Genomic DNA, 25979 nt, shown 5'->3' on the forward strand with positions numbered 1-25979 from the left:
CACACATGGCCACTGGCCCCCTGGGAGATGTTCGGTGTGTCAATCCTTCCCCGAATCCCCTTGTTCTCAGCGAAGGAGGCCTGCCTCCTACTCTCCCAAGCCACCACCAGGTTCAGAGACACTCTCGTGTTTCCTCCATAAAGAATAACCCTCCAAACTCCTACCAGGGTGGGGTGAAGGCACTGCCTGCTTTTAGCCCAAACTGCGATTCACCTCCCTTCTGGAGCTAGGTAGCGCCACCAGTTCCTGAACAGTGGTGGTGAGAGCGGCTTAGGATTGGGCCTCTAAGCGGTGAGGTTGTCTGCCCCACGTCACACAGCTGACAGGCAGAAGCTGTGCCGACGTGATGGCAAAGCTCGTCTAAGTACTCTGCTTACCACCTGTCTCTGCAAGCCTGGGGTCTTCAGGAACAACCCTGGACAGGTATCCCTCCTTTTTCGGAGGGGCCCACGACTCACCTTTGGTGCGGCCTGGGTGCCGGGAGAGGGGGGTAGAGCTGGAAGGGATTGTAGTGATGGCTGAGGTCGAACAGGTCCGGGAGCTCAGCTCCGAAGGCCAGAGCTTCATGGCTGGGTCAGCGGAGGCGTCTGTGCGGTCAAGGCTGCCTCTGTGCGGGGACCCTTGCTTTGGTTTTAGGTCCCCAGGGCCTGGGGCAGAGAAGGACATTGAGAAACGGGGCAGCAAAGTCCTGTGCCAAGGCTGGGCTACTACACGGAGGCCTAGAAGCAGGGGAACCGGGGCACACGGACCACAAGGACAGAAGCTGGGCTGCGGTGTCGACAGGAGGGCCCTGGCTACAAGCCTGGTGTGGGGGAGGGGGCAGAGAGGCTGGCCCCGGCTCTGCACATGGGTCAGACTGCGAGCCCTGAAGGACTGGGACAAGATAAGGCGCTCAGAGGATAAGCCAACTGTCGCCAGAAGGCCAACACATGAGCCATGGGCACACCTGCCGTGTAACGCTGTGTGTAACTCGGACATCCGATTTCAAAAGATCCTGAAGATGTTGCCTCAGGATCACTCTAGGCCTGCAGCCAAGGCCCTGAAGGTCCAGGATGGATGGACAGATGTCCATCCTGGCAACTGGCTTCACTTAGGGTTTGAGAAAGCAGCTTACTCCTACACTAACAATCATTAAAGACGTCTTAATCTCTGTGAGAGTGACTTTTCCCTCGTATCTTGTGCTTGTCTGCAATCGCTATATTTTCTACCCCGAACACATACTCTCGTTAAACAAAATCTCTATAAAAACATTAGAAAAAGAAAACAAAAAAATCTTCCTACTACCTAGTAGCAGGAAAGGGGCCGGGCTCTCTAAATGTGCGGCCGGAGCTCCTGAGAGCATGAGGACGGCACTGTTTTGCACCATGTTCCCCTCTGGGCACCCCACGGCCAGGACCCGGAGGCACACCCTCCCATGGGGCTGACCCTGCCGGCCCCTCAACCACTCGGGGGTCTGCACTCCCTGAGAGGTTTTCAGTGCCCAAATCTTACAATTTAAAACCAAGGCAAAATTTGGATTCTGAAAGACACCCTTGATGAGAAGCAAGATTCAAGTCTGGTGGAATGCGTGGGGACAAGCATCCAATGCGCGCAGTTAAAATGAGGAGGGGAGGGCAGGCGGAGGGGCGCAGACAGTTAACATGGATGGCAGAGAAACAGGACGAGGCCGACAGCATGCTGGCGAGACAGAGTCCCCGAGGCCCGGGGGCACGGCAGCCCACAGGCCCCGGGATGGAGCTCGTGACATGAAGTCAGTGCCACATCGACCGACTTCAACAGCTTAACAGGTATGGATTTGCTCATATGGTTACCTTGTGTTTGCAGTGATACCGGTTTTCCATTGACAGCACTGATAATAATCTTCCTTTAATTTAAAATAAATTTAAATGGCAACGGTGAGTTAATTGGGAAAAACACGTACGTGATCCACACAGGTGGATAAAAAGATGTGGCAAAACTCAGGAAGATGGCGGGAGAATGAGAGCGGACAGCAGACAGCGCAGTAGCTAAAGGCCTCTATCGACCCGCGTTCCCCCCGCTCTGGGTGTGACTGGTGTGCTGATGGTCTTGCTGTCTGCTACCGTTTTCACGTCCGCGTCCAAGAGGTCAGAGAGCCACCGCACGGTCATAAAACTTCATTCTGGGCTGACCTCTGGCTTGGCAACATCGATCCAATTATACAAAATGCTTGAATGGAGCAATGAATCCTTCAGGACACAGAGCACATCTACAAAGGGCCTTGTCAGCAAAAGCCAACAACTCAGGGCTGTCACAGAGGAGGAGAAAAGGGCAGCAGCTTTAAATCTGGCTGCTTAAAAATAAGTCTTAAAAAAAAAATCTCACTTGACAGAGGCCGTCTATTTTAGGAAGCAAAGCGGCAACTGACCAGTTCTGCTTGTAAAGCACGGGCACGACATAAGGCTGCAGGTGCGAGCACGGGGAGGCGGCACCCGGCCGCCGGACTTACTTAGCACGGACATCCTGGCCCACGGACCTGTGCATGGATGTCCCGAGGCTCCCCTACAACTGTGCTGTGCTGGAGAAATGGTCCAGAGAGTGTGACAACTCATCTTCTCTTTTGAAATCAGAATCCACGCTGGCTACTTTAAACTTGGCTTGGAATTGGGATCAGGAGGAAGGGTCCACTAGGGGTCATCAGGCCTTTAGGTACTTTTTTTTTTTTTTTTTGGTTTGTTTGGATTTCAGAAATGAAGGAAGATACATGATGAAAACACATGATAAAGAAAAAGGATTAGAAATCTCCAATTTCTGAAAAAGGGACAGGCTCGTTAGGAGAGGATGGGATGTCAGAGGAAGACCAGAACCGCAGGCGTTTAGAGAGAGTNCTTTTGGTTCTTTTTTTTTTTTTTTTTGGTTTGTTTGGATTTCAGAAATGAAGGAAGATACATGATGAAAACACATGATAAAGAAAAAGGATTAGAAATCTCCAATTTCTGAAAAAGGGACAGGCTCGTTAGGAGAGGATGGGATGTCAGAGGAAGACCAGAACCGCAGGCGTTTAGAGAGAGTCGGGTGGGCCGTTGGAGACTTGTCTTTGTCCTTGCTTTTGCTTCTCAAAAAGGGACTCTTTTTGCGCTGAGCTGCTCAATTGTTATTCCCCGGATAACCCAGGAGAGGAAGGAAAAAAAAAAAAAACAACAAATAAATGAAATGAATAATAACAAATGACTCTAAATTAGCTAAATGCAGGCAGGAGATCAGAAGCCTGTCCGACCCAGGAAAGACAGGAACAATACCCATGACAAGCCCAGAATCAGGACTCGGTGAATCATTTATGCTCTGACTCAACGTGATTAATTGAGGTGCATCTTAGTGCCAACGCTTTACTCTGCACGGGAGAATTATGTATCGCCCAAGGAGCCACTGGAGGAGACTTTTTTCAATTTCAGCGTGTTAAATTATTAAAGAAGATGCTTATTAATTTAGGATCTGGCTTCTCTTACTCATCCACTTTAACGACAGGCCCCCTGAAGATCCGGTGCACATGCCACTCCCATTCCTGTTCAAGGGCCTCGCAAACACCTAATGGTATGTTTCTGGCCTGATGTCACGAGATGACAGTCTGCTGAAGTATTCACCAATAATTCTGTACATCTAAAATAACCCCTTTTGACAGTACACGTTTAAGAATAATGAAAATACCCCTTTTTGTACCCCCAAACCCCACAACACCAAGAATCATTTAAGATCTCCTGCACAAGCTCTACTCCAGTCCTACACTTCATGGCCTTTAAAGTCGAGTCTTGTCAGAGCAGACACCCAGTCTTATTCTCTGAACAGGACCTATATCAACACAGCAGAGTTGAGGGATTTCTGATTGAGGAGAGGGCACACCGCTACCTTGCTTATTTCTGCCTCCACGGCGCCACCTGGCGGCCGGCGGTCCTGACACAGAATAAGGGGCCCCAGACTCCGCGGCTCCTTTGTGAAAGGCTTTAAACGCACACAGCAGGCCCGCGGCCTGTGTGCCGATCCCAGTTCCACCACTGATTACACTGGCAAGTGTTTAAAATTTCATCAAGCCTCCCTTTCTCTGCTCTGAGAAGGGATGATTCATCGTGCCCACCCTGCCCAGTAGTTCGGACTCCACGAGACAGGTGAAGCACGTCAATTAGCTAAAAGGAGCCCAGAAGGAACACCCAGTACCTCTCACAGCTGCGGCTGCTACGAAGAATTTTCCCTGACCTGCTCGTCCCTGGGCCGGCACAAGAGCCTGGACCAGTCAAGTTTTTTTTTTTTTTTTTTCCTCTCCAAGTTTTCATAGTTCATTAAGCCGATGGTAGTTAATTAAATCAGTTTAGAGAATGAAACAAGTTGAGGGGATAAAGGTCAACAACTTTAGCCAACATGAAAACCTGAGGGGAGCGCTACCTGCTAGACAGAAACAAAGGTCCAGCCTCAGCGTCGCTTAGCTGCACCTGAGCCTCTTACCTTAACTGATCTGTAAAGAACTGGAGCACAAGCATTTGTCCCCAACGCGTGTGCACGTTTTCTTCTCTGTATTAGAAAGGGACATAGCAGGACCCACTGGATGGGACCCCCAAAAGTCTTGTGCACATGTCACACGGGGCAGCTTGTCGCCACCGGCCCTCAGCACTGTAACATCACCCCCTGGGGCACAAGGCTCTCAGGCCTAGGCCCAGTCTTCAGAAAGTTCCAGTGCCCCTCATAAAATTTAAATTATTCCGGGTGCGTGCTTGGCAGGTTTATGGGTAAAGAATCCATAAGCTAATATTTAAAAAGTAAAGCTGAAAACTTAACAACGTTTCTGTCAATTACTGTGTTTAGTTGATTCTGAGGTACACGCTTTCCCCCATTCCTTCACATCTCTGAAATCCGGATGCAGCTTCGACGGGGTCTGACAGTCACTGCTGGCCAGGTGGCACCTCTGACGGAACGGTCACTGCCACACCCCATGCACTGTGCCCCTGTTTTCCCTTTAGGTCTGTGCACAGCAATCTAAGTCTGCAGAAGAGCTCTCTGAGCAGAGTGCAACATGCCCGCGGAGCGCTAAAGCACAGCGTCCTCGGACGGCCAGTGGTTCTCCTGCCGGTATATAATCATGGAGCTTATCGCTGAGATCTGCTTAGATGTGAGGAAATCCGGCATATGCAACTAGGAATCCATGTCAGAACCTCTGGCCACTCCAAATGACAGCCGTAAGTAACGAGGTAAGCCGTGCCCTGTGGCCGGGAGGACTCAGGGACTTTCTGAGGATCCCGCGTACGTACAGAACAGGTTAGATGCACCCGGGATCGCCCTACAGAAACAGTGGACTCTGAATCTTTGACACATGCACCCCCAAACTTACACTCCTGAGCCCGTCTCTACAGCGCCTGCATAACTATCAGCCCAGATGCTACCACAGCCTACAGGATGTGTGACGCTTCTTATCCTAAAATAACAGAACCGTCACGGGACGAAGCTGCTGACGGGAATTTGTATTCTCTCCTGGGTTGCGAACATATGCAAGGAGGCAGATCTGTGTGTAAGCAGCACACCCTCTTCACGCTCCTACACACACGTGCGCACATCCTTACACCGCCTCTCATTCCACCCCATCCAGGCAGAGCCCTTCCGAGCATCCCCTCCGTAGCATGAAGGCAGCCTGGTCAGCCGCTCCTACCTTTACCCACAGGCCCGTTGAGGGTGTCCCGCTCTTCCGTACCGCTGGAGCCAGACAGGGTGGCCTCGGGGTTCTCCGGCTGCAATCTGAGGGGCTGAGGAGATGGGGAGGTCGGGTCCAGGGACTCCATCTGCCAGGGGGGGCTCTCTGCGGTTGACTTCAATCGTTCTCTGGAACCTTCTTTCTTTGGTTTGATGAGCTTGACTAAGGCTTTGGCGCCAATCCAGTGGTTTTTCCTAGGAAGAAGCAGATTGTCGGAAGGACACAACCAACCCTTGTTGCCCCTCCAGCAGGTCACAGGGTGACGTGACGTGAGCCGAGCTTTCCATCACAAACCTAGAAGTCATTAATTTGGGGTTCAGAATGATGGCCCTCCCCACCATCACCATGATCATCAGATCTGGGGGCCCAGGGATGGTAGAAGTGTGCACTGCGGTGGAAATCCACACTAGCCTCTTGGGGAAACAATTTCACACAGGATGCAAACTTCAAACTCTTGATTACCTGCGTGAAACAAAGCCACATCCATCACCAATTTTTCTGTCAAAATGCCATTTTGGAACTGAGTCATGGACCTCCTCGTTTTCTGCTAAAGTTAATAGTAAGTCGAATAAACTAACATTCTTCAATCAGCCCTGGCACTGAAGAGTCTGGGAGAGCAAGGGGAAGGGAGGGGAGAGGGGGCCGTTTAAATTAAAATCAGCGAATTTCAAGAGTAAAGCAACAGAGTTGCAGCTGACTGGAAATGAGGTACTCTGATATCACACACAAAAAAAAATTGGCGCTGAAACTAGACAGTACCGTGTTTACACAAATCACTCAGTCTCCTCGTCTGGGCCTCCATTTCTTTGCCAGACAGAGAGAGGAGGACCGCGGTTCAGAAATTCTGTGGTTCACCAGAGATCCCTGAAGGATTCACTGTGATCCTGACTTCGAGGCTGGCTGGGCTGGGCCATGGAAGAGGCCAGCTCCTGGGGCCCAGGTCTAGACCAGGGGAAGGACTCCAGCATGAGGCTGGCATCCCCAGAGACTGAGCCAGCTCCACCACCAGGGGGCTGCTGCTCCCTGGAGAAAGGACTGAGTTTATGAACTTGCCCTGGGGTTCAGGGAGTCCAGAGGAATCTGTGTGAGGCCCAGAGGTTCCCGTGTCGAAGAGCATGGGTACACCAGCTTCTGTCCCCGAAACAGGAATGTGATTTCCAATGTCCCGTGAAATCGTGAGACAGAATCTGATATGGCCACCCTTCTGTCCCACTTTAATGGCTCCCAAACCACAGACTCTCCGCACCCCCTGGAAAGGGCTGTGGCTAAATTAAGCCCATGTCTCACCAGGGTCAGCTGGCATTTGCTGACCCTCCCAGAACAAGCCAGAGTACAGATGGCAGGGCTGAAAATCTCACTCCTTCTGTCACAGGAGTGGCCTGCACACAGAGGACCTCCACGGAGCAGGAGGCACGGGCCCTCCAAGCTGGGCACTGCTCTAGCGGGAGCGGTTTCCACACTGCACTCATGCACGAGGAAGCTCTCTGTTCTGGGCTTACCTCCTGACACTTAAATCAACTCACTTCTTTGGAGCAGGATCGTAGAACTTGTACTGATCCATGATTTTTTCTTCCAGTTTTTCCTTATGTCTCCGTAAGGCATTTAATTTGTCTCTGTGAAGAGAGAAGAAAGGAGGGCTCTCAATCCTGTTTTAAATAAAATACATGAATTTACTCGTCAGCCCAGCCCGGGACCTTTGCTGGGATTCAGACATCATCGTGCTCATGACCGTCATAATCATGAAGTCGGGGATGTGTGAATGGAAACGTCTAGCACGGGTCCAGAAAGCCCTGCTACCTTGCAGAGCTGTGCTAGTGTGCTCAGGGTCTGGGTGCAAGTCAACTCAAGGGAGCAAACCCCCTAACCGTTGGAAAATGTACATGCTTCTAGAAGCCCCAAACACTTGCCGGCCAGGTCATTCAGGATACTGGGCCTTCGGGGTCGGACACAGGGCTTGCGTGTTAATAATACCTCTGCTGAGGGGAGCGGTGTGCCCTCAGGGAGCTGGATGGGCATCAAGGTGGAAAGAACCATTTCCGCAAAGGCAGACCTCTGACCTGGACCTATTGTGACAGCGGGTTTCTGGTAACACTTCCACGGGGGCAAACTTGAAAGCTTTTGGGGGCCAGACAGGGAAGATAAGGAGCAAAGTGGGCCTGTAAAGAGCAGGGAGAGCAGTGGGGACCATAGCTCTGGCTGCTGGCCGCCAGATGGCCACGTGCGAGGCCTGCAGGGCAGATCCGCCGATTTTGGCAGAGAAGCCAGGACACCTAGGTTACGGAGCCAAATTTCCTGGTCCCTAAATGTTGGGAACCAGTTCACATTTTCAAAAACACAGGAAGGATCAAGACACCTCTGGACCGCAGGGCTGCCAGAGGGCACTTGGGCTTCCCGGGAGAGTCCAGCCTGATAGGAAGGGCGTGCTTCTGATTACCTCAGGGAGTCACGGGGGTGGAGTGCTTGACCCACACTGCCCAGAGGTCACCACACCCTGGTTTCCTCAGGAGGCCTCTGAACCAGAGGCCAGTGCTCAGCCCCTCTGCTGTGAGGCTGCCAGGGGTCCACCCGAAATGAGGGCTCCGAGTCTGCCGCACATGAACGCCTCCGTGAAGAGTGACAGCCTTGTGAACGTCTGGCCCTGACCATGAAACCCCACTCTGTTTGGCCTTACCCTCTGGGTGCTTTCGTGGCTGGCTGGGCCCACAGATGCACACTAACTCACAGACAGCAGGCATCGCACCCCTCGCAGGGCCCAGAATGGTGCTCGTATGCCAACTTCTGGCATTCTCCACTCTCTAATGCCAAACCATCATCAAATCATCCCCCTTGGGTACCAGGCTCCTACGCTCCTTGTTAGCATCTGCCCAACCCTGCGGGCAGTTTTTATCGGCGGGGTTAGAGAGGGCCAACTTCAGTGAATGGTCGTATCTACCCCAAATTTAGAGCGTGGTTTTCAATGTAAACCATCGTCCGGTAGGTGGTGGGCCCCCTCTACAGGAGCAGGCGGGGCCAGAAAACTGACGAAGAACTGTTAGGCTGCAGAGCATGGCCAGTGCACAGCTGGCATTCACGTGACCACGTCCCTCTACCAGCACGTCTCCCCCAGCCTTCCCAGGGCTGGCCAGCCAGTCCCGCTCATGAGGAAGGACAGTCCAACTATCACAGCATGAGGGTTAAACATCACCCAGGATCCGTGTGATGTGTCTTGGATGACATGACTTCCAAACCATGAGGCTTCCCGTACCAAGGCTCTTCCTCCCGACCTCTACTTCTGGAAGCTTCCTAGGCCCTACTAGACCAGCATCCTTTAACACTTCCTGACGAATCCAAACTCATGAGCTGGGCACGGAAGCCTTCCTCAGCTGAGCGCCCTCCTCCTTCTCCAGCCTTCTCTCCTGACGTTCCTGGCTCCACCTTCGGGTCCCCCCACCTGCCTGCCTTCTCCCCATCCCATGTCAGCAACAGAGCACCAGCTCCCACGACCATGTTGCCTTCCACGTAGCTCAACAGCTGCCCAGCATGGACATGCTCCCCAGACCCCCTGCCCCTACCCTGTCCTGGCTCCCAGGGGACCGCTTCTGTGCACCTCACGGGGCCCATGCCAGAGCAGGCCCTTCACTAACACCAGCTGAGGGAGGGCAACCACAGCACACCAATAACCCGCTTTCCAGTAATCCAGGAGAACCCAGAGGCAACAGGAACACCCCAGTTACGGCACCCATGCTCAGCCTTCCATTTGAGTTCTTTCCCTGAGATACTTCTGTTGGCACGGTCTTATTTTTAAAGGTGAGCTTAATTCTAAAAGCAGATTCCGAAGCTTCTGGTGGTAGGCACGGCCTCTGAAAAGCAAACCAGAGCCAACCACCACACGTGCACAAACCGAGAGCCATTCCGGGACGTCGAGAGAAGGCTGTGCTGGTAGGATGGTCTGTCCCCTTGCCCTCAGGACACCAAAGGGCCCAGGGGCCATTCCTTGCCCAGAATGTCACGGGCCCTGGGCACGGGGCCGGGGAAGCCAGAGCCCCTCTGTCTACAGGCCTCGCTCCCACACGCGTCCTTACATGTACCGCTTCTGCTCCTCGTGGTACTGTTCCTTACTCTCCATGTTCTGCTCTAGCAGCATCTGGTTCTGCTGGCTCAGCAGCTGGATCTGGCTCAGCAGGTGATGGTTTTCCTCCTCCAGGTTCCCCTTGAGACGGGACAGCAGCTAAAACACAAATCGGCGTTTCAAACACTGTGATCCCAGGATTCCACTGCTGTACTCTGGCTTCCAAGGGAAGGGTCACGGGCACAGAGATGTGCACCTGTCCCTTGCCAGTGAGAACCTGCAAGGACCGAGAGAGGCAATCGAGAGAGCGGAATTCCCTCTGCACCTGCCCTGTCCAAACTGGCGGCCGCCAGCAATGTGTGGCCACGGAGCACTTAAAATGCAGCTAGTCTGAACCGATATCTGACAAAATATACAGAGATTCTGAAGACTTCATAGTAATAAAGAAGAGAACATAAAATAGCTCATTAACGCTTTTTTGGGTCATGCGTCAAAATGGTAATATTTTAGATCGTTGGCTAAACAAAATAAATGATTAACCTGAATCCCCCCGTTTTTATTTTTAACGTGGTGACGAGAAAACCTTAACTTAGGTATGAGGCCTGCATCATATTTCCGTTGGGCAGCTCCGCTCTTGAAGGGGGTTGGCACACCTTCTCTGTGAAGGGCCCGACACGAAGTTATTTCAGGCTTTCCAGGCTGGACGGGGGTGTCTGTTGCAACGCTCCCCTTTGGCCACCGCCGTGAAACAGCCAGTGGTGACACGCAAACACACGGGTGCAGCCACGTCTCAATCACGGACACTTACATCGCCAATCATTTCCACTTGCCACAAACGATCACTCTTTTCTTGATTTCTCCCAACCACTAGAACTGTAAAAGACCAAAACTGGCAGTGTGCCAGATCTGACTCGCGGGCTGAGGTCTGCCAGCTCTCACTGCAGAACAATATCATCATGGCTGATGTAGCAGGAAAATCCCAAGCTTGGGCTTCAGACAGCCTGGGTTCCCATCCACGTTTGGAGGCCCCAGCGTGGGGTCTCCTCAGAAATCCTAAAGCACCTCTCTGTGACAACACAGCCTACGGTGGCTGAGGCTTCCTGTGCCCGAGGGTCTGGCCCCCACCTCCTCCACACGCCCCCTGCCCCAGCCTAGGGGGGCCTGGAGGCATCTGTACCCCCTGGGCCTTGGTTTCCTCAGCTGTGATGTCCCACACAGCTACCAGGAGCTCAAAGGACAGGGCTTCTGAGAGGGTTTCTGGACAAACGAGAGACAAGAGGAGCAGTGTCCTGGGGACACTGCTGTCCTTGGGGTGTCTTGAAGGGGGCTGGGACCAAGCCGCTCTTCCCGGCTCGATCCACTTTGCCTTTCTTATCTGTCCTGGGATTTGCTTTTGACCTCATCTGAGATGGCTCTGCTGCTTAAGACGACAATGTCCAACCTGGCGCGCCATAAGGGAAAGCTCTGCCTGTCTGGAAACCGGGGCGCGCCTGAGTGAGCTCAGCCGAGCTGCCCCGGGATCCGGAGCGGAGTCAGCCATTCCCGCCACTCCTCTAGAACAGTGTGGATGCGGAATTTAAAAGATGAAAGACAAGTATAGACACAGCCGAGGGGACGGACAGAAGACCATCCTCTGCTGTTCCCATGCACTTCCCCGGCCATGCAAGAAGCAGAGGGCAGATGGAAAGCTGTCTTCTGACCCCTCCCTGCCATTCATGGTGTCCGTCTCCCCTCCAAATGCCTCTGTTCCCTCTCGGCCCCTGTACCACCTTCCACGTGGTCTTCGATCACCCCTGCCAACAAGGACCCGTCACCACCCCACCGGGCCCAGGGCTCTGGTCCTTGTCCCGAGGCCTCACCTCGCAGTGGTTGTCCAGCTTGGTCAGCGAGATGTCCATGCTCTGGTGCTGCTCCTTCAGCTCGTCAAACCGAGCCTGCCAGCAGTTCAGCTCCAGCTGTGAGTTGTTCAGGGAGGTTTTCAGCTCCTTGGTGTGGGCCTGCAGCTCCTCGTACTCGCCCTTCAGCTGGCGGTGCAGGAAATTGACCCTGGGGGCGGAGAGCCACAGGCCGAGGGCTGAAGGGCATGACAGGCTCTGTCCCTGCTGTGCAACCTGACACAAGACGACAGCCTCTCTGGGCCTCAGTTTTTTCACATGTGAAAGGAGGGGGTTGAACAAAATGAGCAGTTTTCAAACTGCATTCTTTGGGGTTCTGTGTGGGACCCCCAGGTGCCCCACGTTGGGCTGGGGGAGACACCCGCTCCCACGGAGCATCACTGTGATGATCTCTTTTACATTTAAAGCTTTGGCATATCTGCATACGTACTTGGAAAAAAGGGTTCGGCTGTTAACTTTTTTTTTTTTTTAAGAAACACCGAACCAGAACATTTTTGCTCTAAAATCCTGTGTCTATGTCCAGCTCTTCCTCCCAATTCCAAACTCCTTTCTAATTTCAACTCCTGAGATGAATAAAGTATGAGATGCCAGGGTATTATGGAAATCCGCTAAAATTATCATCATCGTAACTATCACGCAACCAGGGCTTCTTAGCGGAAGATTTGTATCCGAAAGCTCAAATTACTGAAGGCTCATGGACATCATCTGGACACAGATGTGCCTTGTTTGGCCCACACGCTTCTTTTAAATGGGTCAGTGTGCCAACATTCAAAAACCTGAAGGTCTCCCATCAACACTCAGATGTCCAGTTTCCCTGAAGAAAAAAGAGGAAGATGAAAGAATGACCTAGAAAGCTCTGGGCCTGCCTGCTGGCTGGCTGACAACCTTCAGCTGATATGTATTCCCAATGTCCCCGTCTGGGCTGTCACCGGCACTCCCTCACCTGCAAAGCCAGCCTGCCCGGGTCCCTGGAGGCCCCCGAGTGTGGGGCCCCAGGGCACATTCACGCAAGGACGTGGAGAGGACACCGCTTCATTCAGTCGTGCCTTTGTGCTGAGACGGGACCTGATTCACATCCTGACTCTCATTAACCAGAAGCATTGACTCTGAACAGTTTAGTTCATCCCTGAGCCTATTTCCTTATTTGCTATTAAAAAAAAGGGGGGGGGTGGGGGAGGTTGGGATAGTAGCGCAGTGGATTCTTGTTATTCGAGATAGTGAGGCTCTCTAAAGCCCCCGTGATCACTGGACTGGCGGATACGGAACCACGGCCTCTTGGGAACACACAGGGTATACGTTCCTGCAAGCTCTGGTTACATTTTAGCCAATGGATCAAGACAGTCCTTATTTTATCAGGGTTCCGTTTATTTTTATATGATTTTATTTATGTATTCGACAGACAGAAAGAGAGCACACAAGCAGGGGGAGCGGCAGGCAGAGGGAGAAGCAGGCTCCCCACTGAGCAGAGAGCCAGACGTGGGGTTTTAACAGGACGCTGGGATCATGACCTGAGCCAAAGGCAGACGCTTCACCGACTGAGCCACCCAGGCGCCCCATGGTTTTTGTTTAAAGACACCTCTTAAAATATGCTCACAGCCACAGCACCGTAGCTGGTGCCTGAATGGAGCTTCTCGAATGTGTACTGCTTCCAGAAGGCTGTCACAGCCTTGCACTAGGAGTCCTAGACCACACTTCAGCACTCCACTTGGGGGCTATTTTAAATAGTGAAATTGCAGGGGCACCTGGGTGACTCAGTCAGTTAAGCATCTGCCTTTGGCTCAGGTCATGATCCCGGGGTCCTGGGGATCAAGTCCCATGTCAGGGGTCTCTGCTCAGCGGGGAATCTGCTTCTCCCTCTCCCTCTGCCTCTCCCCCTGCTTGTGCTCTCTCTCTCAAGTAAATCTTTAAAAAAAATAAATAGCAAAATTGCCACCAAAAAATATGAAAATATGAAAACACCTTAGCACCAAATAGACTAAATAAAAAGGATGCTTTTTTGCAGGACAAGAACTACAATAAGAAGGCAGAGCATGCTTATTTGCCCTCAGCTGGAAACATGTGCTTCGGGGGTCTCAGACATCAGGCCACCCTGGGCATGTGTGTGAAAGCACCATGAGTATCCATTTGGGGAAGACTGCAAGTCGGTGAATTCACAAATAGATAATGTGTGAAAAATGGGGATCCATGGTGTGTCCTTCATGAGATCGCCATGTGGACTATATCACAGGAGGGTCCACAATGGATATAAGGCACCTGTCCCCAGGTGTCACCTGGGCCCTTCCATCCCAAGCACCAGCTAGAGTCCTCTCTTAGCTTGTGCCCCCAGCTGTGAACACAACAGGGTTTGTAAAAACACCTGACCGCCAGGGACTCTGCATACATGCTCGAGGTGGGGCCGGATTGGTCTACGTGGGATCCTGGACGGCAGGCGCCCTGCACGGGGCCGGTGGGATTCCTGGTGCTTACCTGTCCAGCTCGCCGCGCAGCCGCTGGTTCTCACCCACGGCCATGGCGCCCGTCCTCTGCTCCTGCTGGAGAGCCCCCCTCTCGCTGTTCAAAACCTTCTCCAGCTCGTCCAGCTCCGCCTTATGCTTCAGCACGTCGTCCTGCCTGTTGGAGGGAACACGCCCGCTGGGAGCTTATCTGGAGCCTTCCTTCCTCCAGGGAATAAACTCCCCAGAAGACTATGAAACCGCCCACAGAAAATGGGGTTCCTCCGGCGGCTTCTCTCTGCAAAGCGGAGGGGGACGGGGCAGGGGACAGGTGGGGCGAGAGGCAGGGCAGCAGCAGAACGGGAGAATGGCGGTTGGGAGGGCCGTCTGGGCCAGGGGTCGCCTCCAGCCCCACAGCAGAGTCCTCTTCTTCCCACCCAGCAAGTCTCCAAGGTCCCTTGGATTCCCTGTCAAAGCCACCCTCCCTCCCTGGCCACCTGGGCATGCCGAGACTGTTTTCTGCACTCGGAGCCCTTCGCTTCGGAGAGTTATAAATACATTATTAAGTGGTTCGCTAAGCAAAACAGATCTTAAAGAAACCACAAAATAAACAGCTGAATTCCACCACACGTAACAACTAATCCCTCTTCACTGGGGGCTAGGTAAGCCCTCTGCCCTCCTCCCCTTGGGAACCGGGTCTCCTTGTTCTTGGTCTGTCCTGGTTGTGGGGCAGAGGCTTGCCTGGCAGGGGCCTAGCAGCTGCCAGAGGCCAGTTCACACACACACACACACACACACACACACACACACACGCACACACGCACACACGCACACGCACCCCTTCTCAGGAGCCCTGACCACAGCCCTTCCCCTCCCCCTTCTGCTGGGACTTTCTCTCCTTCTCCAGCTCCGTCTCCGTGGTTACTGCACAGCCGGCTCTGGAGGGCGGCAGAGCACAGGAGGACAAGCTGCTGAGAGCCCCGGCTGCTCCTCCCGCCTGCTGGAAACAGAGGACTCAGGATCTCCCTCAAGTCCATGCCAGTGACTGAGGCACCACCCTTCAACGGTCCCTGTTCAGGGAAATCCCTCTTTCCAGACCCCCTTTCTCGTCTGAGCTCCTCACACTCACAGACCAGGGCGTCCAACCGGTCTTCAGACCTCCACTCTGGCCCCCCAGCCCCCCAGCAGCCGCACTTTCACCACCTGACTGCAGTCAAACTCCGGAAGGTGCTGAGGCAGCTGTGCAAGGACAAACTTTCGTGCCGCCTTTTGCCCCAGGGCAAAGGCTGCCCCAATGGGAACAGGTGTACGGCTGGAAGTGGAGGCTCTGTCTAGCTTTTCATGTGGTGACAAGTCCCCCAGGGTCAACAAATTAGGGCCACGGGCAGATGATTAGGGTTCCCCAAATCCTGCTTCCCTGCTGTAACATCTTATAAAAGCCCACTGATCAGGGATACCTGCAACCACCCAAGGGCAGGACAGACACTGTGCACCTTGCTCACCATTGAATTCCAGGTACGAGGCATGGCACTCAGTAAATAGTATGAAAGGAATTAGGAAATGAGCATCTAAGTGTCAAATGAAGTGAATACAGAGCCAGCACCCCTGTGCTCCAGGCACCTACGTTCCCAAACCCACAAGCCCTGCTGCAGACAGACCAAAGGGGCCTCCAGCCATCTGTCCAACCAACTTGAACATTCGAGTACTATCGTTGTTCAGCCTGCTGTACGGACAAGGAACCAGACGGAAAACAACAGTCAGCTCCTCCCTCAAGGCCGGCCCAAATTCCACCTGCAGAAACCGTCCCCTTCTAAACAGACACCAAGAGTATCACGAGGCCGTCTCATAACATGTAACAGGACGTTAATGATAAGACACGTAGGTGCCCGGTGAGTGGTGGGCACGGAGCTCGTTTCAGAGCTCGGGGAATGCTGGGTGCTCCACTTCATGAGCCAACCGGGAGCACCCCTGCCACGTCCAGACGCAGCACCGTGCACACAGCACACACTCTGGGTCGTATTATGAACCCAGGATGGGCTCTGGAGGAGGGGGGAGACGGAGACGCCCGGAGGCAGAAGATGCTGATTCTGGCTTACTAGAAGCAGGCACTTGGGCAGCCCGTGAAGGAAGGAGATCTCTGTGGATAAGCAGGGGGAGGAGCCCAGAGAGAGGAAGAGAGGAAGCACTGGGTGAGGGAATAAAGGGACGTCACCACCTCTGTGCCCTCGGCATCATCAGACACCCTCACGAGGCTCTGCGGGCCCAGTGATCCAGATGAGTCAAGGGAAATGCCGTCTGCAGGGACACCTGACAAGCACAGGAAGTGGGTAATCACTCCCTTCTCCGCTGCGCCTGCACTGTGTGCTTGAGAGCCTCTCTGCAGAGAACGGCTCCGCCTGTGTCTGAGTCAGGTGCACACCATGCCTCCCTCCCACCGGACTCCGCGTCCTGCCACAGCTACCCAGGGGTCGGGGGCCATTAGGGACCTGCCCGGTGCAGGAGCTCAGGCAATGCGAGCTGCCCCAACGTACTCGACACCCAGGAGCCTGGACTGTTGAGAGCACAAAGAGAAGATCTGTCCGATTCAAAGTATGCAAATTTTAGATTAAAAAAGGAAAGGAGGGCAGGCAGGTGGCAAGAGAGAGAGGTATGGCTGAAATGTACTTGGGGGTTTCACTCGACTGTTCTGTTGGCTTTCTGTATTCAAAAGCTGCTACATTTGAAGACTGGAAAGCCAGCGTTCCACATCTGGATGGGAAGCCAAGGCCCGCAAAGCCCAAGTAAGCACATCACTGTGGACTAGCAGTGGCGGCGAATGTCCTCCTTATGCCCGGTTTGGAGAGGAGGGGAGAGGCGGTGGGGGGCCCCAGGGAAGCAGGGCCCCCAAGGCTGGGTTTCCCTGAGCTGGAATTCACGTGGCACCGGCTTCTCCATGCGGGGACCCTCCTGGAGTCACTGAGGCTCCAGGTGCACACACTCGCAATCGCGGAGTGTGACTCCCGATTTTACTTCCTCTGGGAAGGTTCAGGGTCCGGGACAACGTGAGCCGGGGCCGAGAGGGAAGGCGGGGAAGGCTCCTGGGCAGGGACGCGAGCCGGGGCGCCTGCACGCACCTCTCGCGGAGCTCCTTGTGCTCCAGCTCCAGGTTGCGATGCAGCGTCTTGAGGCAGCTGTGCTGGCGGATGAGGGCCTCGTACTCGGAGGACTGGCGCTCGTGGAGCGCGGCCAGGTGCTCGTGGTCCTGCAGCAGGGCGTCGTAGGCCGCCGTCAGCCGCTCCTGCTGCCTCTGCAGGTTCTCGTTCTCACTCTCCTTGGCCGTATGCTGGTTCTGGAGCAGCGTGTACTGGGCCGTGAGCGCGGCGCTCTGGGAGCTCAGAGTGGAGTTCTCCACCTGCCGAGAGGGAAGAGAGGCTGCCTCACCGCGGGCCAGCGCACAGGCCTGGTGTCCCCCCAGAAGCTCCGTGCTGGCAACACCTGTCACTAGGACAGTTCTCTCTGAACTGCAAGCACTACTCTGAGAAGAGGCACAACAGACTGTCGCACGCACGGGGCTCGGGTCCTGCTCCCTCCCCCAGGTGACCGTTTGGGGCAAACTATGTCTATTCTCTGGATAAGCTCCTTGGGGGCCCTCTGTGACCACTTTTAAACACCTATTTTCTAGGACAAGTAGAAAATCAGTAATGACAGAGAGCACCACCCTCACCCCACGGATGTTTCTAGAACCACATACCAAACCATCAGAAAACCGAGCAGGGAGCGCTGCCTAACTCACTCTGGGGCCAGAATGACCAATTTCTATTTATTTATTTTTTTTTTAAAGATTTTATTTATTTATGTGACAGAGATAGACAGCCAGCGAGAGAGGGAACACAGCAGGGGAGTGGGAGAGGAAGAAGCAGGCTCCCAGCAGAGGAGCCCGATGTGGGACTCGATCCCGGAGCGCCGGGATCACGCCCTGAGCCGAAGGCAGACGCGTAACGACTGCGCTACCCAGGCGCCCCTAGAATGACCAATTTCTAAACCAGACAAAGACAGAACCACCACCACCACCACCACGAACGAGTATCTTATTTTGTTATTTTAATAAAACAAGCCCCAGCCCCTTTGCCGAATAGATTACTGTTTATTGTCCTGACCCACGATGCACATTTTCAAACCCCCTTCTCACAAACGGCATTAATGAAGGATTAATTCATTTCCCCACTATCTGTTAACTGTAAATAAAACCAGCATCCTCCAGTAGGTGGCAGGGGACGTGAGTTTTGCCAGAAGCTTTCAACAGGCTGGCAGCCGCTTCGTCCCCTCCGTCCTTCACGGAGAATCAAAATTCCCATCAGCTTCGAAGAGGCTCTGGCAGGTTTTATAGTGAACGAACCTGGTTAACTCGGTTGAGCTCAACGCAGCCGAGCCTAGGATCGCTTTCCAAATCATTCCTAGTAAAATCTCAAGGAGCAGACTTTGGGAAAAGGCAACCCTACAAGGCAAAGCAGAGAAACCGAATCCCCAGCCTTGCCGTCGTACGCTCAGTCGTGGAAACGGCTACAGACCTGTACTACCTTCAGAGATCCTGAGGCTAGGCACCACTGTTTACCACGAGCCTATGAAACACAAAACCCTGCACGCCCTCCCACGCCTGGCCTCGTTTCCCGAGGAGCCAGCATGCCGGGGCCAGGCTCGGGGAGACGCAGGGACGCCCGGGGCCGCAGCACAGCGCTCACCTGAAGCTTGGCCGTCTGGGTCTGGAGCGTGGTGTTGTGCTCCTGCAGGAAAGCGCTCTGCTTCTGCAGCGTCAGGATCTGGGCACTGAAGGCCACGTTCTGGGTCTCCAAGTGCTGTAGCTGTTCCTTGAGCAGCTGCTTCTCAGCCTGCAGAGCCGCGTTCTAGGGCAAACGGAAGCAGGAGGCCCGTCAGACACCAGCTCGGTCAATGCTCACCAGCCCCAGGCACGGGGGATATAAGGAACTGTCAAGAGTTGACGCTTTGGGGACTAAGGCCAGAGTCCACCGGTTAAGAGAAGTAACGTGTTTCCCTCTTGGAAAAGACAATCCACAGAACTGCAGGGGCAGGGGAAAGAACAACTTCTTTTGGTACGTGCTTTCCAGACAGAAACGCATGCATGTAATGAGGATGCTGCTTCCAACCTGAGCATCTGAGCGCAAGGCCAGGGTGAGCTGGGGTTAAAGCCAAGGCATCATCTCTTCTCTAATGCTTTCTGTTGAACACCCGGAGCGTGTACTTCTGTGAGCTTCTCCCACTGGACAGGGAGTCACAGCCTGTGACCACACCTCACCCTGCTCAGGAGTGACAGCACGTAGAATAAGGCGGTTCATGTTCCATGAGACTGATAAAGACTGTAAAATATGCCACCAACGGGGCCAGGGGCCGGGACACGTGGGCTGTAGCCTGGTGCTGTGACCTCACTAGCACAGAATGGAGGGTTGAGTCTTTATTTTTTTAAGATTTTTTAAATTTATTCATTTGAGAGAGAGCAAGTGCACAAAAGCTGGGGGAGAGGCAGAAGCAGACTCCCCACTGAGCTGGAAACCCGGCGTGGGGCTCGATCCCAGGGCCCTGAGATCATGGCCTGAGCCAAAGGCAGGTGCTTAACCATCTGAGCCACCCAGGCGCCCCATAGGGTCGAGTCTCTTAAACTCTATCTCCACTTTCTCATCTGTCAAATGGTGAAAATCATCACTAGCTGCTTCACAAGGTTGTTGCCAGAGAGACATAACATCAGGGGACTAGACACACACCGGAAAACTTCTGTAAAGGGACAGATCAAATTTTGGGGTTTGCTAGGCATGTGGTCACCATTACAACCACTTACCTCCACCACCACTATGGTGGGAGGACAACCCCACCCAGTATGTAAACAAAGGGCTTGTCTCTGGTCCAATAAAACCTACTTGACAAAAACAGGTGGTGGGCCATGGCGTGTCAGCCCCTGGGAAAGCACTGTGGAGACAGAGGGCTGGCACACAAGCTACAGGCCAAGTCTGATGGGCAGGCAGACCGATTCACCATGGGAAAATGTGAATCCACCCCTTTCCACCACAAAGGGCAAAGAGATCTCACATGAAAAGGAGTTCGTAGGACTTGCCAGGACAACTTAAGAAGTATTCAACTAGAGAAGGGGCGCTTGGGTGGCTCAGTCGCTTAAGCGTCTGCCTTCAGCTCAGCTCATGATCCTGGGGTCCTGGGATCAAGCCCCACATTGGGCTCCTTGCCCAGCAGGAAGCCTGCTTCTCCCTCTGCCTGCCACTCGCCCTGCTTGTGCATGCACGTTCTGCCAAATAAACAGAATCTTAAAAAAAAAAAAAAAAAAAAGAGAGAGAGAGAAGTATTCGACTAGACCTGGATAAATCTCGACAGATTCTGACATTCTGGGTCCTTTACAGGAATGGCAGCCAGAATGGCGGCCTGTCAGTGGGACAATCAATAGGGCACACTGTCTTGCTCTCCCTTTCTCTGAGCAACAGCAGCCCACTCACATTCCGCTCCAGCTCGATGGCCCGGTCCTTCACTCGGAGCAGCTCCATGGTGGCCTCCTTGTGGCTGGGCCCCCAGGGCTCCTTCCCCTGCTGACCGGTGACCGAAGTCTCCACAGGGTGTTTGAAAGAGTTCTGTAAGTGCTTCCCTTCCTCCTGGTTCTGCCTGAGGATCTCACACTCTGTCTTCAGCTGTGGGGTGTGGGAATAGGAGAGCAGACTTGGGGCAGGAAGAGGCCGGCTCAGAGCTCCGTGTTCACGGCTAGAGGATGGCCCCACGGCAAACCCGATTCCTCAGCATCCCCAACCCCTCACCTGACACTAGTGACAAGCCCGGCACCCAGTGTTTGCTCTATGAGGAATGCACAGAACCCATTCTGTGCCTCCCCCCGCCTTCTAGAAATTTGCCTCAGTCCCAACTTTAGCCACACGACCCTGGCAAGTCGTCTCATTTCCCTGGGCCTCAGCCGCCCACTCCATAAAACGGAGGTGAGCCAGGGGAATACGGACCCCGGGGTTGTTATAAAGACCCTTCCAGCTCGAGAACTGCTTTGCTCTAGATTCCTTATTCAATCATACAGCCCAGAAATGCACCAAGGCTTCAAAAAAGAGAGCTGGAAAGCACGAATGTGGACATCCTGATCAAGTCCCTATGCACCCACGCCTGTCCCATCTGAGGGTGCCCACGAGACTCTAGGCCTCTGCCTGGTCCCGATGTTCACAAGCTCACGTGGGTTCTCCTCAGTGTCCCAGATCCTACCTAACAGAATCAATGCTGTTCTGGATGTGGCCTCCTCCGCCCCCAGGCCTCTGATTCACTCTGGTTCCATCTAGCCCTGGTGCGTAGGATTCTGATGGTAGCCCCCCTCAGAACCCCGTGGGTCAGCACACCTGCTCCGGGAAACAGGCATCCAGCTGCCCCTCTGCTACCCAGGTGAGGGGCTGGAGAAGGTGGGGCAGGGACCTCACGGCTGGGACTTACAGTTGGCCCCAAAAGGGGTCACATCTTACCACCTGGAGTTCATTCTGTAACTGGTGGTTCAGGCTGGTTTTCTCTTCCATCTGTGCTTCTAAAAACACAATCTTTTCTTCTTTCATGGTTAATGTTGTTTTTAATGCTGACTCATTTCTGCCCTCCAAAATACTGAATTTTCTGAAAAATACAAATATTCAATAGTATTAATCTGTCTCTTCTGCCCACAAACTCCCAATCTCCCAGCTGCCAACGCCTGTCTCCCCCACTGAGTGGGTTTCCTTAGTAATTCTGCAGCATTTGGCCCAGAAGAACCGTACAAGGCACAATCCATCACTCAGAGCCCTCCCCGGGGCTCCCCGCAGAGACACACCCATGACAGCTTCAAATGAAGCACCACTGCTGCCGTTTTATAGACATAGTCTTAGGAAAGGATTATTGTGGCCATTTTACAGATGGGGAAATGGAGTCTCAGAAAGGTTAAGCAATTTGCCCAAGATCACAGTGCCCACTAGGTAAGTGCTAAGTCCATGTGGCCCTTTTGCCACCCCAACAGGGTGTCACGTTACCCGTTACGCGGATCTTGTTAGTTACAAGTCTAGCAGAAGTCCATGATATTGGATTTCCTTGAAAAATGAGATCATTTTGGCAAAGCATTGCGGGCAGAGATCACAATAAATTTTTGAAAATTCCAGGGCTGGGCCCGGGGAAAGAGGAACGAATAGGCAGGTGGAGCACAGAGGATGTGTAGGGCAGGGAAACTAGTCTGTAGGATACTGTAAGCAGATACAGGTCATCACACACGTGCCAACACAGCATCGGGAGTGACTCTACTGGCAACTGTGGGCGCTGGGTGATGATGGGTCAGTGGGGGCACATTGAGTGTAACACGTGCACCACTCTGGGAGGGGATACTGACAAGGAGGAAGCTACGCTGTGGTGGGGGGGGCAGAGGGCATTTAGGAACTCTCTGTACCTTCCCCTTAGTTTTGCTTTGAACTTAAAACTTTTCTAAAAAATCTACTTAAAAAAAATTAAGAAGCCTTTCCACTGGACAAGAGAGTCTCCTTTCATTCCTCCCTGGGATTCTCCAGGAAGAAGCCCTGTCCCATAAAAGATACTGGCCCCTTCCAGAGACCACGTGACAACAAGCCCCGAGCTCTACAGAGCAAACCGGCCGTGTAGCACGTGGCCACGGGTATGAGCTTTGAGAGCCCACAGACCACAGCAGGGAGGTCCTCACGTGTCACCATGGCTGCTCTCGTCCTGCAGCAGCAGCTCCTTGTGGAGGCCGACCTTCTCCAGCCCCTGGCTCAGTCTGTCCAGCTCGCTGGTCAGCTGCTGGCTCTTCAGCTTCTCCAGCACCAGGTCCTGCCAGGACAGGGAGAGGACGGGGAGAGGACGTGTGGGATGCGAGCCCAGCGGGGAGGGTCTGGCACAGGCCCTTCTCAAGGCTGAGCAGCCGTTTTCCTAAGTCATAGCTGACTCAGGTGTCCTGAGGGCTGAGCAGACAGTTCAATGGGGACAGGTGAACCCCAGGGATGTCTTCCAAAGGGCAGGGGATAGACACATGTTCCCAGCCTCCCGGCACTGAAGATGACCAGACTACATGGCAACGCATCCAGAACATGTGTCTGCAACACCATGTATGTTAACCTTTGAGTAGGAGGTCTGAATTCTAGCATGACTGCCTTTCCCGTGGAATAATGTAATGAAATACTTTTTCTGTTCCAAATTCTCTGCAAGAAGTACGAGGAGGGGAAAGATTTTACTTGAAGCCCTAGTTTCGGTTTGCTTTGCAAAAGCGGGCGCTCTCCTCTAGGCGGGTCACTTCCTGGAGGCCCACCTTCCTCCCACGCGTTCCGGGAGCTCTCAGGTGCTGCTCTCTGCCCAGTGCCACAGCGATCCGCATGCAAGCTGACCCCCAACAAATCCTCAGGCCTGCGATGGCAGTGTGACAGAGTGGGGCTCGCCAGACACTCCATCGGCTCCCCCCAGATTTCCCAGCCACCCTGCAGTTGGCGGGCGGTTCTGGCCAGTGAGCTGTGGGTGGACGTGCCCGGGGTCACTTCTGGCTGCAGCACAGAAGAGCGCGCCTGTGACCTTCCAGCTGCCTCTCTCCTGCCACGGCGACTGCCCAAGCCTCATGCTGGGGTGGTACAGCCATTCGTGCAGGCAGCTTGTACTGCAGAGTCACAGCACAGATGGCAGGGTCCCGGGGAGTCACCTGGACTGTCGTGGGTGAGAAGGCAGCCGTGGGTGTGAGGAGCGGCTGCGATTCCGGGGTGGTTTGTCCGTCACTGCAGCATGACCTATGTGACGCTTACAGCGCCAGGGACTAGGGTTGTACTCGTGTTTTGTGTCTCCCCCCACAGCATACGGAGCTCCCTGCACGGTCGTCTGTACTCCTTTTTGAACACGGAGATGGCTGTGGGGTCACCTAATCTATTTCCTTTCCTTCCCTGGCACCCAGCTAACACGCATTTCCCCCACCTCACCTGCATCTAGAGAGTTCTGCACAGAGCGGTGTGGTCCCTCTCACTCGTGCTCTCCCTCATCTCCCTCCCGCAGGCGGAGGAGCCAGAAGAGGGCTCCACCACGGGACGGCCGAGCCCCAGGGTGGCAGAGGCCAGGTGCCTGTGAACAGCCACACTGGGCTCCTGCATGCGCGAGACTCGACTTCTGTGCAGGGCCGTTCAGAGGTTCACGTTAGTTCCGAAAGCAGTTTACTCCCCCCAACATACTGAAGGAATGCCCGGATGACCCATGGGATGAACACTGGGGAAAAAGTGGGACGTATCCTTAGCACAAAACTTTAAAATGTTCATACCCTTTGGTCCTGTAGTTTCACTTCTAGGAATACAGCCCGAGAAAAGAGAGCTGTACCCACAAGGACGTCTGGTGTGTTATTTAAAATAGTGAAAAAAAATCGGAAAACCACCTCAAAGTCCAAAAACTAATCGCAATAAATCTACAGGATCTACTGAATTAATATCTTGCAGCTTTTGGAAATTCCACGGCTTAAAGCTTACTCACTGTAATGAGGAAAGGTATAGTAAGCAAAAAGCAGAAGAGGTTAGGATGCAGGGAAGTAGGACGTCAAGTGCGCACAGACACAAGTGCACACGGGAAGCGACGGGATAAAAGGAGCCAGATTGTGAGTGGTGGTTATGTCTGGGCAGGGAGACCCTAACAGGCGATGTGCCCTTTGCTCTTCAGACCTGCAGACACCATCCCGTGTAGAATCAGGGAGGGCACGCACAGTCCCACCACACAGCACGCCCGTGCCACTTGGGGCAGAGGCATTAACCCTGCCCCCCCTCCTCACTTGGGCTGGTGGGGGGGCCCGCCCGCAGTGGCTCACCTCTCGTAGGGTGGTCAGCGTCCGCGTATGCATGGTGACTTGCTTGGTGAGGTCCCTGTTGTCCCTCTCCAGCTCCTTCAGCTTGCTGGCCGCGTCCCTGCAGCGGGCCAGCTCCTTGTCCAGGGCGCGGCTCTCCCTCTCGGCGGCGGACAGCTTGGCGGTGCTGTCGTCTAAGACGGCGTCCTTGAGCTCCACCTGCTGCCACAGCCGCTTGGCCTCCTTCTCCAGCAGCTTCTTGTCCTTCTCCAGCTGGGCCACCTCCTGCTCCAGGACCTTCCTGTCCTTCTCCGACCGCTCCAGCTGCTTGTTGGACAGCCGGAGGGCCTCCAGGTCGCGCTGCAGGACCTGGTTTTCGGCCTCCAGCTCCCTGAGCTCTTGCTCCAGGGCCTGGGCCTTCTGGCTGCTGCTCTCCAGCGTCTGCTGCAGCCGCAGGTTCTCGGCGTTCACGCCCTGGTAGCTGAGCTCCAGGCGCTCGGACTTCTTGCTCAGGGCCTTCAGCAGCTCCACGTTTTTCCTCAGTTCCTCCTTTTCCCGCTCGAGCTCCTGATTCTCCCGCTCGATCTGTGCCATCTTGGCGCCGGTGAAGCGCATGGTCTCCACCATCCGGCGCAGCTCCAGGTTCTCCTCGTCCAGCTGCTTGTTGTCCCGCTCCAGACCCTCGAGCTGCACCGACACGTTCTGCAGGGTGTCCAGTGACTTCCTCAGCTTCCGGTTCTCTAGCGCCAGGCCCCGACTCTCGCGCTCCAGGGCATCGACCTTCTCGGTGGCAGTCTTCAGGGAGGCCACCTTCTTGGCCAGCTTCTCGTTCTCCTTCTCCAGCCGGTGCAGCTCCTTCTCCAGCTCCTCCACCCGCTCCACCTTCTCCTTCACCTGCTCGAAGTCCTTGTGCAGCTGCTGCTTCTCGAACTCCAACTTGCTGAGTCTGCTGCTGGTCTCCGTCACCGTCTGGTGGAGGGCTTTGTTCTCCTTTTCGATGTCCTTCGCGCGGGCCTCGCTGCTGACCTGCGACCTCTCCCGCAGTGACCACACCGCCTGGTTGAGATGATCCTTCTCTTGCTCGAGATCCTTGATCTGCAGAGAAACAGAACGG

At 54.1% G+C, this 25979-nt stretch overlaps 1 protein-coding gene across 4 annotated transcripts in view; it reads right to left on the reverse strand.

The window, feature by feature from the left end:
- Positions 1-25979, reverse strand: part of CCDC88C (coiled-coil domain containing 88C) — a 133709-nt gene that overhangs the window by 12762 nt on the left and 94968 nt on the right. For all 4 annotated transcript variants that reach the window (XM_002920785.4, XM_034642969.1, XM_034642971.1 and 1 more), the window contains 12 exons: positions 24890-25960; positions 22769-22896; positions 21564-21705; positions 20556-20744; positions 18783-18944; positions 17178-17455; positions 14099-14242; positions 11597-11783; positions 9751-9896; positions 7213-7302; positions 5648-5883; positions 459-647 (listed from right to left, as the gene is read on the reverse strand). In XM_002920785.4, coding sequence (XP_002920831.2) covers positions 459-647; positions 5648-5883; positions 7213-7302; positions 9751-9896; positions 11597-11783; positions 14099-14242; positions 17178-17455; positions 18783-18944; positions 20556-20744; positions 21564-21705; positions 22769-22896; positions 24890-25960 — 2962 coding nt within the window. The remainder of the gene's footprint in view (positions 1-458; positions 648-5647; positions 5884-7212; positions 7303-9750; positions 9897-11596; positions 11784-14098; positions 14243-17177; positions 17456-18782; positions 18945-20555; positions 20745-21563; positions 21706-22768; positions 22897-24889; positions 25961-25979) is intronic.

Source organism: Ailuropoda melanoleuca, chromosome 14, assembly GCF_002007445.2.
Source record: "Ailuropoda melanoleuca isolate Jingjing chromosome 14, ASM200744v2, whole genome shotgun sequence".
Taxonomy (NCBI): Eukaryota; Metazoa; Chordata; class Mammalia; order Carnivora; family Ursidae; genus Ailuropoda; species Ailuropoda melanoleuca.